Genomic DNA, 12,489 nt, shown 5'->3' with positions numbered 1-12,489 from the left:
CTCTGCTTTATGTACGGGAAAGAATTGCTACATCCTTTTAGTAATTGCCTTCTTTTTCAGTCATGTGAAATCTTGTCAGTGAGATCCGAGTTGGCAGTTGTTATCCTGAATGCTTTCTTTCGCATTCGCATGTCCTCTAACAGAAAATTTAAAAGAACCAAATAATAAGACAGCAGCTGATGAGCCTTAATTACAGATATCTCCTGTAAGATTACGAATTACTACAATTGCGGTTAGGTATAATTTCCGTTCGCCACCTCGTTCAGACAAAACTACTGGGTTTACTTACAGGTCTTTCAATTTGGACAGGCCTTGGAACTGATCCGGTGACAGGGTTACGAGGCTGTTGTTCTCCAGGTATCTACGCGTTAAATTAAATGTACGAGACGCTCTGTACCACTATCGTATATCATCAATGAAATACCTTGTGATTCTTTTGAGCTTTCGCGCGAAAACGTGATATCTTCACAGCGTGAATACATTTTATTTTCCAACTACACCCAGACGAGTACAAATAACGCCATGGACGAGTACAGATATCACGCGGTATTTGTACTCGTCTATTGTAGTACCGGTTAAACAGGTTTTCTCGCATCGCGCAAGCGAAGAATTGGATTATAGTTACAAAAAAAAAGTGGCGGACAATTTGAGTCATATTTTCGACGACGAAGAGTCAGAGTGGCTGGAAAAGTTCATTAGATGAATCGAACGAAAAAAAAAACAGCTTGACGATCAGAAAATTTCGTCATTTATTGAAGAAAATAGAAACAGCAGCACAACAACGCGCCAATTTGGTTCCGCTTCGCATACTTCTGTCACGCACTCCCCGTAAATAAATATCCGCGAAATTCGCCGGCCCTGAAATAATAGTTTGGCGTGTTGGATAATAAATAACTTATTAGACGTTTTGTTGTGTAGTGTCGCTGAGTATTTTTACTTGTTATTTGTATTTTGAGTCTCCCTACGGGCTCGTCAAAATACGGCACAACTCGTAAAAATACTCAGCGATACTACTCAACAAAACGTCTAATAAGATATATATCTTCACACGTGAAAGTATCGTCGCTACCATGGCTACATAAATTGCACCTTCTGCTGCTAAAGCGAAGTGGTTTCGTTCTTTAATTTTGTTTATATAATGAATAGAATATTACATGGCCACTTGGAGATACGAAATTTATCTTCTCGTGTTGATAAGTTTAAAACTCGAAGAGCAATTTGTATGCCATGTACTATCCTCCATATGTTGCGCTACCTTAAAAACACGATCCCTGATAATTCTTATTTTCTGCGTCTATTTTAAAAGTTACTGCATATTTTTCGATTAAAATCCTTAAACAAACTTTTATTAGGTCCCAAGAATAATCGGTAGACTACTTCAAAGCTTCCTTTTGTTTAATGCTTATTAAACAAAACACGCACTAAACCAGTTTTTATCACAGACACGAATCACTTACAAAGTTTCTATCTCGGAGAGATTTTTGAACTTTGGCAAACGCTGAAGTTTGTTACTGGAGAGAAGGCTTAAAAAAAGAAACAAAAGAAGTTGAAAAATAAGTCAACTGCATTGGTATTTGAGACTCTCGGATAGCCTTTTATTATGTCATTGAAGGGACCTCGTAAATTTACAATAAAACTTAACTGTTTATTTGCAAGGTAATACATCTTAGCTGAGTAACTAAACCTTTTGTTCCTAATCTTGAGAATGTGAAAAAAAGGTGCCATTTGTACTTCCGTTGTTTAAATGGTCGTTTGCGTATAATGATATGAATTCGCTTCTCCGTATTGGTGCATCGAAACTATGAATTCAAAGTGTTGCTCATATCGCAAATCAATCTTGTGGAAGTTAAACGTAACATTATAAACCTTCCCCGATCGCTTGGCCAGAAAAAAATTAAGTGTCCTGTAAAGTGGAGAAAAAGACTGAGCGCAGCAGTCGAAATATTTTTTTTTCATTTATATTTTCTTTTAACTGCTGTTAATGACCAAATCCACTAAAGTTAGCATTATATACCGGGGTGGAGAGGTGTTCTAATCTCTCTCTACCCTGTTATATACTGAAGCTAGTGAAGCGTATGGGGCAGTTTAAATTGATATGTGGATTGTAATAGTCGAACAGTTTTAGCATTCTATTTGGAATGGCCACAGTGAAAAGGTTTTACTGAAACCTCAACAACAAAAAAAATGCACGGTTTCACTCGCTGTAACAAAATGCCACTTACAGCCTTTTCATCCGAGTAAGGTTGCCAAAAACATCTTCGGGAAGACGCTGAATTTTGTTGTATGACAAATCCCTTAGAGTATTTATTGAGACATATAGTAAGCTAACATTTAAGAACATAAATTTTACTTAAAAAATGGGACAGTCCCACTCCTTATCCTTAACGTATTTTGTGTGCTGGACAGGAGCCAAAATCGGCTAGCTGATAGTACAATAGTAGTTATTTTTTTACCGAGTCAGGAAATTAAATTTTTTAATTTTTTGTCTCTGAAAATATCAAATATGACCAAGAATCTCCAATATGCAGCAACTGGACTCAAAGGACATATTTATTCCATACATAACGCTGAGAGACCTTCTGTTAAGACAAAAATGGCAGGATGACACTTCATTGTGTTATGACATCTATCACTTGACCACTACTTTACTCTCAATCGTTAATTTCCAAACGAGGCTCAATTCGAAAAAGCTGGATATAAGTGATATTTCCAACTAATTTTGGACCACCAACTATGAATGTTAATATCTGACCGGTAAACCTTTTTCAAACAAAGAAAAGTCCTACTTACAGTACTTTTAGGTCGGTATTATTGCTTAGTATCCCTCGAGGCAAACTCTGCAACTGATTGTAGGACAAGTCCCTAAAAGGCGTGTTTGGAGAATGAGATGATTCCCAGTTAGAAAAAAAAAAAAAACAAATAGACAAAGATTCAGTTAACAAACTCCATTTCCAAGAGGGAGGCTTATTATCACCATGTGCGACTCTGACATTTTGTATCTTGAATGACTGTTTTTCGGCCGAAATTCTGATCTGATAGAATTTAGGTAATTGCAGTTCATTATTCAGCTGCAGTAATCGTTACATAAGTAACGAATATTACGTTCATACATTAGAAAGCAACACATTGAGAGATATTGGGTTGATAGCCCCTTATCGATTGTGCTAGTAAAAGTAGCTTATTATGCTACTAGCAGTGCCCGATATTTTTCCAAATTATGCTCGTTTTTGAAAATTATGCTACTTTTCCTTAATGTATGCTCAAAAAAAAAAAAATAAAATAAAATAAAAAGCACAAAACTAATCCGAAAACCGTTTCCTCTCAGGCAGCCGTTCTCCTTCTAAGTTGCTCGACGCCATTTTGTTGCCCGTGAAAGCGGGAACTGGGACCGACGCAATATTTGCTTCCGGTTCGCCCAGTCCTCTAGACGACTAACGACGCATTATTGCAGTAACCTACTTCCCCTCCCCCCAGACGAATGAAAATACACTGAACTATGAACTTGAAAATAGTCAATCTTAGACTCTGACCAAGCAAGTTACGACTCTGGTAACGTTTCCTCAAAAAAAACTAAAAATATGCTGATTATGTTAGAAGTGCTACTTTTAGAAAAAGTGCAAAAATTATACTGGTTTTTCCAAATCATGCCAAAACTTAAGCTAACACAATCGATAAGGGCCTATGGGTTGAACCTGTGTAAAGGTCTTCACATCAGTTTCTAAATCTTATTATCGGCTCATAACTTTTTAATAGAAGCACCCCTCTCTGAAAAAAAATTAAATTTAACGGTCCAGTTTTTCTTGGTTTTCATCGCTTTTAATATGTAAATACACCTTATTCGCTGGTTCATCAAAATCATAAGACAGGCGGATGATTTGTGAGTTGCATAGTATTTTTCTGAGTCCCCTATTGGCGAGGAAAGATGCAAGCATTAAGCAAATTGTTTGCTTGTCGAATAGGGTAGAAGGTAAATTCAGTAAGCAATAACTCAAAGTTTTCTTTTTTTTTTGGCTATTGGACTAGCTTAGGACAACTGTCTAATTAAGGAAGTGAGTGCAAACCCACTGGTGAAGTCATCTGGATACGCCCAATTTCAGGTGAACCAGAAAAGAACCCTACCGTTCTCATGAAATATACGATTTGACTTTTTCCAGTCTCTTTTAATATGCACAATTAGTAGGTGTAATCAAATGGCGACGAGTGAACTTAGGAAATAGTTTCAAGCGCGTTTTGTCAAAATTCTGATAAGCCCTTAGGCGAGGTAAATTATTAGAATTTTGACAAAACGCAAGTGAAATTATTTCCTAATTTCACGAGAAAACCATTTGATTTCCTTTTAATATCGTGGGCGACAAATTACGTTCACAACCGTAATTAATTGTTTTTACTGGTTTATTCTATCGAAAACCGATAACATGAAGAAGGATATAGTTTTCGTTTAAAACATTCATCATTGTTAAGTTCGTAATCTTCTGAGTTTCTTCACAAAAAATACCTTTCGAATTCTTCGCGGCTGTTAATAATTTTCGGCCGCTTCTTTTGATTTCGTAATTTCTTCAAGGGTCACCGTCTTAAATCTCGACGCCATCTTGGCTCTGATCGAGATACAAGAGATGTTACCATGCCATGGCAATTTTGTAATTTCACTTGTGAAATTTAAAATTAACGCTGAAATTTTGTGCCAAAATTAAGGAGTATTTTGTCACCTATGATATTACAAGCAAGTATTTTGCGTTGGCATGAAAACGTGCAAAGGCAGAGCAAAAATGTGTGGACAAGTTTTTTTTAGCGCAATTCTTCTGTTTCTCATCTATTTGTTTTTATTAATATTATTTTTTTAATTCGTCAGATGCATGCCTGCGCTTCAAGAAAGATACATTCTCTGCTCGCTTTTGATTTACTGCAAAGGAAAGAAAGTGCAACTTTTCATTTCGGAGAGCAGTAAGTTTTTTTTGCAACGAAAGTAGAGCTTCATTCTGCAATTCTACAATTTTGGAACGTCCTGTTTCTGAATCACCCACTCAACAACTGATCAAACTCCATGACCGACCTTTTGACTACTGGCTACGATCAATAAATCAAGAACGAGAAGTTTTCGATACCACATCTTGAACGACTCAGACTAGTTTTACACTAGAGGAAATTTTTCCGGATTCATGATGAATCCGAAACGTTTTAGTACCGGATTGATGTTGCCGTTTACACGAAAGTGGACGAATTCAAAATAAAAACTCCCCGGTTTGGTCGTGTCTCCGGAGATTTTGAATCCGGAATTTAAAGTGGGAACTTTTAATCCGATAACTTTTGAATTCGGAAAGTTCTGTCGTGTAACCGCTTTTCTTTCTTGAATCCGGATACTATTTCCGCCTGCAATCTTTTGAGTCCTAGTCCCTACTTGAGAGAAAATCAGAAAAAAAACCGGAGTTGTCGTCGTGTGTAAACGGTCAGGAATCCGAATATCCTTTCAGTGTAAACGCCTACGAATCCGAATACTCCAAAATTGATGAATCCGGAAACATTTACGAATCCGGTAAACTCTCCTCTAGTGTAAACCTAGCCTCAGTGAGAACTATAGATCACATACGAATGACATGCAGAGGAAAGAATATCAATATTGACAAAAAATTTCGGGAAAAAAACCACAACATTTGTACTTACACTTCTTCCAAGGCGGACATTCCTTGTAGAAGATTTCCAGGCAACTTTTCCAACCGATTCCCACTCAACCGCCTACATTGAGACACGATAAAAATAATCTGACCGGACGAAAGATGTATTAAACGAGAGTTTTCATCGTAACAAATCGGTGATGAGATACCAATTGATTCTCAGAGAAAAAAAAAACTGCAAATGAGGCGAATGCAGAAAGTGGAGAATGAAAAATTGAATTCTATATTAGACACTGAGGGTATCACTCTCCACAATTGCTTAAATCCGCGAGGATCAGTTTGTCATTCCTCATAGTTCATGTTTTGTCTATAACTATTTATTTTGAATACACCGAGCCATTAATAATAGTCTGAAAAACAACTCTCTTTTTAACTCTCGCTCTCGCTCAGAATGACCTGCCGTCATTACAGATTATCTGCTCATTATCTAACCTTGCAAACTCTCTCATCAGAGAAAGATTTCAAATGTAATGTAACCGGTTTTAATTTAGCATCTATTTCCTACACCCTTCTACCGACTTTCCAATTAAGAACGATTCATAACTCAATACCGTTCGCGTGGATGGGATCACCTAATATTCACATTGACATGTATACTTTCCTACAAATCTGCACGGCGTGTTTTTAATCGATAGCAAAACGCTGGGCTTAGGCGTAGGTCTGTCCATCGTGAATTTTACTTTCTCGTTTTTTCATGTTTCCTTCACTAAGCTGAGTTTCTTAATTGTATTCTGTACCTTTTAGCACGATGATGCATCAAGGTAATCGTGCGCTAGTTAAAGTTTAGTTCGGGGAGCTTATCACGATGTGTAGATCAACGGAGCGTAGAGATTTCTCTGATTATCTAGCCGTAGTTTAATTCTCCACCATCATCAACATTTTTTGGCGCGATTTTCTGGTTTCAGTCTGAATTAATGCGTAGAATTGTTGTTCAGGTTAAAGAAGAAATGTGGAAACTATTTCCCCGAAAAGAGCCCTCCACCTATTGTTTATGTTTCACGGGTCACCATCAGCTTCGCTATGGTGTTTGCGCGCTTAGTTTATTTTCCACCATGGCGCCGGAAATTTTGAAACGATCTCAAAAGTTATTCTCGGATTCTTACTTCCTAATTTTTTGATTTGGCCATCAAATATACAACAACTGGTTTTCGTCAAACAACATGGCGTTTCCAAAAACCTCTGGGTCCATCTGAGGTAATCTCAGTTGTACATGCGCACGAAGTAACGTGCCACAGGACACTACTCTCATTAAATAAGCACTGATAATTAACTGGTTGAACCACTGGGTTAAACACCTTTGTTCTTCCCCTTGATCAACTCTTGGTCACAACTGAATAAAGGCTGATAGTTTGGAAAGAAACTGTTTGGGGCTGCGTCGGTGGGAGTAACGAAATAATTTGGATATATCAACAAAGTTGAAATGGTAAATTGGCCACCGTAATGATTAAAAAAGCTGACGTTTCGAGCGTTACCCCTTCGTCGGAGCGAAGCCGTCGCCCTTCGCTCCGACGAAGGGCTAACGCTCGAAACGTCAGCTTTCGTAATCATTACGGTGGCCAATTTACCATTTCAACTTTGTTGATATATCCAAATTATGGTCACAACGCTTGATACCGGAGCCCCGTAAGATACAGTGTGTAACTTGTTTGAGATTTTCATACTGAACTGTTTTTAATTTCTGTAGTGCTGGTGATGCTTAGATATGTTAAAGAATGTGTCGCACAACCGATGTAATTAGCACCTTCGCAAAAGCACCCAGAAATGCACAGGCACAAACATGTAACTAGTAGGTCCGTACTCGCTCGTACGCCTTCCATTGTGCATAAATCCATAAATTAAAGTCACGTATTTGAATGATTTAACTTTAGACACAAAACTAAAAGTTTTCAAATGATATCATTTTCACGCTACTAACATATGCTATTCCGTCAGAAACAAATGAGAGAAAGTAACTTCGCAAATGTGTGTTTGAAAAAGTGCCAAATAATTGCTACTCACAAATATTTCAACTGATCTTGCCCTGTGAAGAGATCTTCAGATAAGTTTTTTAAGTTGTTGTTTGCCAGCCACCTGTAAACGCATTAAAGTTAAATATCCATTAGCATTTGGAAAGATTTTCACTCCTTTTATTGACTAAAACTTGGGAGATGTGTAACTTTTTGCCTACGGTTTGTTCTAGAACTAAATCAACATGTACTCAATGACGTCTTGAACATTTCTCTTTTTTGTTTACCCCACCATTGATTGCGCGTAAATATACTCATTCATTGCTGTTCTTGAGCTTAGCAGGCCATATCACCATAATCTTCCTAGTAGGGCTCCCTCAACTGAGACATTTCCTGGTATGTTATCAGAAAAATCGTTTTAAAGGCTGCGAGCCAAATTAAAGTCGATAATGGCAATTCTCGATAAGCAGAGAACATAAACAGATTCAAACCTGAGGTGATTATGGGATTATTTTTGAATAAATTATCATATGTCTAAGTGATATGTCATTCATTTGTCATCCAAAGCAAAAGAGTGTTTGTGAGGCGTGTCTTTTTCCCCCCCACTGTTATCTATTTTGCACGAGAGGATTTCAATAAGTGCCTGATGTTTGCCAAATTCAGTTCTTCATTAATAGTCGTTCCTATTTAAATTAAAAAAGGTTTGATTCGTTCGTGGGTGAGACTCAGTTTTAAATAAAAAGACCATATAGAAAGGAGAATCGATCCAAGTCAACCGGCGGCAGCCAACTACATTAAGCTTTAGAGCAAATAACTTACAGGTCAATTAACTTGTGGCGCTTGAACAGATCACTTGGAAGAGTCTCCAGTTTGTTAAAGTCCAGAGTTCTGTATAGAAAAATACAACGGCTGTCCTCAATTATTCAGTTGGGAGTGTATGACTCTCTTTTGATCTTGTCCACAAGCGTAAATAAAATAGAGACGAAATGCGGTTGGACACTAAAGTTAACACTGAAAGTTTGAACAAAAGCCCGCACATTTTTCATTAATGCGCACGCTTGCAATTAAAACAAACTCAATGCAGAGTTCACTGATTTAGAAAGAAGGAAGATTCAAATCAATTGAAAATTAATCTAACTGAAGTTACAAAGAACAGTTTGACGGTCTGCAATACATATTGCTAATAAATGAAAAAAATTTAGGTATACTAAGCTAGCCAGCTGTATCATACAAACCTTGGCTGTTATTATGGTTTGATTCGTTTTCGGCCGATGGCCCTACTTCTCGTTATCTGCCGGGACCCTTACACCGGATGGTTCCTATCAAGCTTGGCAGGCGGTCGAATTCACGTTCAATTTTAATTCTCTCTAATATTCAAGAATCAAACTGATTTAAAATAAGTCGTAAAGGTGCAATTTATAACTGAAAACAAGTTGAAAGCAAAAAGAAGCGACGTCCTTGAGTCCTGTAAAAACCATTTTTTGTTTTCTTTCTCAATGCTGGCCTTTCTTGGTAAAAGTTTTTCCAAAATTTGAATGATCAACTTAAAGTTTGGTCTGTGCCGAAAAATTTTATGAGCTTAAAAATACGATTGATGTAGAACAGAACCTATTAAGTTCAACCTAGAAGTGATTATGTAAGTCGGAGAGTTGGGTTTTTAGGAGCAGATCCGTACAAGAATCAGACAAAATCGCAAATCTTCGGCAAAGCTTAAAAAATCAATTTCACTGGTCTCTTGCATAAAGATAGTCTTTAGTACGTATATGAATGCTATTTAGCTTTTTCCTTGAAATATATGTTAATTCCTGAGGAAAACGATAGAAGCCGTTTTCAACTTAGCTAGGCACAATTGAACGATTCCAAACACGTGCAAAGAGGATTGAAATCGGTCATGATTCACTTGACTCGCTTCTCATAACTACTGCGCTCAGAAAAACTGTCATAGTTTCAATTTGTTGTATAACTTGTCATGGTGTAAACACCATGATTTCATAAACATTAGATTTATTTGGGTGTTCAAGAGAAGTAAAGAAGTTATGGCTCTCCCGTACTTCGTAAAACGGTAGGCGAAAATTAACGATAATTTGAAGCGTGTGCCTTTGTTAACCATTTCGTAAGATTAAGAATGACAATACCCGAGTTAACGATCTTTCAAAATATGTAAAGTTTTCTTTGGGGAAACGAATGTGGGACTTTTAAGAATTTTTTGAAAATCGTCAACGAAATATATATGCGTGAGCACTAACTAACAGGCTCAGCATCTTAAATATCTGTGGTTTCGGGTTTCTATAGTTTGGGGTTCCTGTGGCATTTACATAGCCGTTATGAATGTAGTTCAAATATATTGCATCTAGAATCTGTCCCTGGTAGTCAGTCTTAAAAAAAAAAAAATCAGCTCCGAATAAAGTTAATGGTTCATTACTTGTTTGGCAGTGTTTTTTTTTTTTTTTTTTCTGTCAGAAAGCCTCAAAATCGCTCGTTTGGGGCTTTCAAAGTTCGGCGGTTAATTCGGCTTGCTCTGCTTAGTGAAGAAATGCGACAAGGCAGGCAGCTTAGGCCTCCAGATCCCACACCACCTCGTATTCAAGACAACAATGTCTTACCTTCTAGTTCTTATTTTCCCACCGAAAAACTCAACAGGCCACAGAAGGATTATCCAGCTGTTACGGTGACTCGGTTTTGAATCATTCCATTCAACGGTTTACGAGAAAATGGAACGCAAAGTCGCAGATTTGGAGCTCCTCTAGGGATCCGGACATGAGGGTTACTCAAAGGAATTCCAAACATGCGTTTCGGTTATCTAATTTCGGAGCCAGACACCCTATCCGAGGTACAAAAATGTGAAAAATTGTATTCCCTGTCGGGGCTCCAAAGGCGCTACTTTGTACTTCCAGCGGATGTCGTGAGCCAAGATCGACCAATAAGAATCGAGATGGTTTTTGTAAACATTCTCAGAAAAACCCATCCTCGGAGAACCAGGGGCTGTGAGTCGATTTCAAGTTAAGGGCAGAAGAGCCCCTGGGGACATAGTCTTACAAGACTAGTTCCAAACGGTCGCAGTCGTTCTGGCATCTGATTGGTGCCAGAAAATCTTTGTGTTTTTCTGCCCAATCAGAGTGAAGTGTCCTTTGGAGTCCTTTCGTATGTTTTACCCCGCACATGTACAACAAGATCTGTTGCTCGCTATGTTTGTTTGGGCCGTGCGACGAAGCTTTGCCCGAGGTGAAAAGTTTCAGTCTCAGCACACAATGTAAGAGAAATCGATCAGATTGTCCGCGAAATCTAACCGGAAATTATATTGAATACTTTGGCACGTATCACAAGAGAACGTGTTTAAAAATTTGCGAGGTTCGTATAAAAGATAATGGTCGCAGGCATTGATATGTCACTTTAAACGTTAGATGAGATGTAAGCCTAAATCTTTCAAGATTTTGTTGTACAATTTGCTGTAACTGAAACTTTTCCAATCCCGTGAAGCTATTTCGTCGCACGGGCCACGCAGGTTTGTCGAGCAACTGGCGCTTACGCAACTTTCTGTGCACGCCCGGCCAAAATCTAATCTAATCTAAACCGCCGCCTGGTTAGCTCAATTGGGAGAGCGCCGGACTGCTGTGCGGGAGGTCGAGAGTTCAATACCGGCCGAACCAACACTCAGGGTCTCAAAATTAACTGAGAAGAATGTGCTTCCTTTCTTTAACATCAAGAAATGGTTAGATATTCTAGTCTTCTCGGATAGGGACGAATAAATGGAGGTGCCGTCTCCTGCAGGGTTGGGGTATGAGACGTTAATTTCCCACGCACGAGATTACTGTGTGATGGATATCCTCCCTGGGGTGGGTTGGGTGGGTAGATACAGGGCCGTTCTGAAAACCACTTCTGTGAGAACGCACCCTGTCTAAAGATTATTATCTATTCTATTCTATTCAATCTTCGCTTGAAAAAAAGAAAAGCTGAACGTGGAAACTTTTGTTTATTAGATGTGTGTAGATAACCCTGTACTAAGCTGACATTTACAATAAAGCAAGCCCGCCCTTTCCATCCAATGTTTCTTGTTCTTTGATTTTGTTTTCCCCAATGAAAGCAGCATCGATTCCCAATGATGAAAGGTATTTAACTTGGTCTACAACAATCGACAAAAGAGGTGAAATGACAATGACCAAGGGACTAGAAGAGAATCCGTGGCCTTTCGAGCTCAAGAATTTGAACACTCTACGCAGCAGTTGAAAGATTAAACTTTTTCCAAACCCCTTCGGTAATTGTCCAAAAACATATCTCCTTTCCACGATGTTTTCGATGATTAGTTTTTGTTCAGATTTTAATGAGCTAACCGGAAACACAGCTAAGCTTTCTTTACGCGTTTGCTGGAGATCGTCCACGTACTTAACGTTCTCTGTAAAATATTGTGAAAGACTTTACTACAAAGCAACGATTAGAATTTGGCGCGGACAGAAAGCTACGTAGGCATAAACACCAGTTGCTTGACATACCTTTGTGGCCCGTGCGACGAAATAACTTCGCGAGATTGGAAAAGTTTCAGTCACAACAAATTGTACTTTAAATCTAGAAAGATTTAAGCTTACATCTCATCTAACGTTTAAAGCGACATATCAATGCCTGCGACCATTATGTTTTATACGAACCTCGCAAACTTTTAAACACGTTCTCTTGTGATACCTGCGAAAGTATTCAGTATAATTTCCGGTAAGATTTTGCGGACAATCTGATCGATTTCTCTTACATTGTGTGCTGAGACTGAGACTTTTCACCTAGAGCAAAGCTTCATCGCACGGCCCAAACAAACATAGCGAGCAACAGAGCTTGTTGTATATGTGCGTTTTAAAACACAAGAAAGGACTCTAAAGGACACTTCACTC

At 38.3% G+C, this 12,489-nt stretch overlaps 1 protein-coding gene across 1 annotated transcript in view; it reads right to left on the bottom strand.

Annotated features, from left to right (window-relative positions):
* The window catches only part of LOC111325904 (uncharacterized), a 217,500-nt gene that overhangs the window by 7,053 nt on the left and 197,958 nt on the right, over window positions 1-12,489 (bottom strand). Inside the window, exons 15-21 of the mRNA XM_088758057.1 lie at window positions 8,435-8,503; window positions 7,668-7,739; window positions 5,659-5,730; window positions 2,791-2,862; window positions 2,223-2,294; window positions 1,458-1,523; window positions 290-361 (exon numbers count right to left, since the gene is read on the bottom strand). Coding sequence (XP_088614183.1) covers window positions 290-361; window positions 1,458-1,523; window positions 2,223-2,294; window positions 2,791-2,862; window positions 5,659-5,730; window positions 7,668-7,739; window positions 8,435-8,503 — 495 coding nt within the window. The remainder of the gene's footprint in view (window positions 1-289; window positions 362-1,457; window positions 1,524-2,222; window positions 2,295-2,790; window positions 2,863-5,658; window positions 5,731-7,667; window positions 7,740-8,434; window positions 8,504-12,489) is intronic.

The sequence above is a fragment of the Stylophora pistillata genome, chromosome 1 (genome assembly GCF_964205215.1).
Source record: "Stylophora pistillata chromosome 1, jaStyPist1.2, whole genome shotgun sequence".
NCBI classification, from domain to species: domain Eukaryota; kingdom Metazoa; phylum Cnidaria; class Anthozoa; order Scleractinia; family Pocilloporidae; genus Stylophora; species Stylophora pistillata.
Note: the sequence above shows the minus strand (reverse complement) of the source record. Positions and strands in the feature narration are given on the sequence as shown.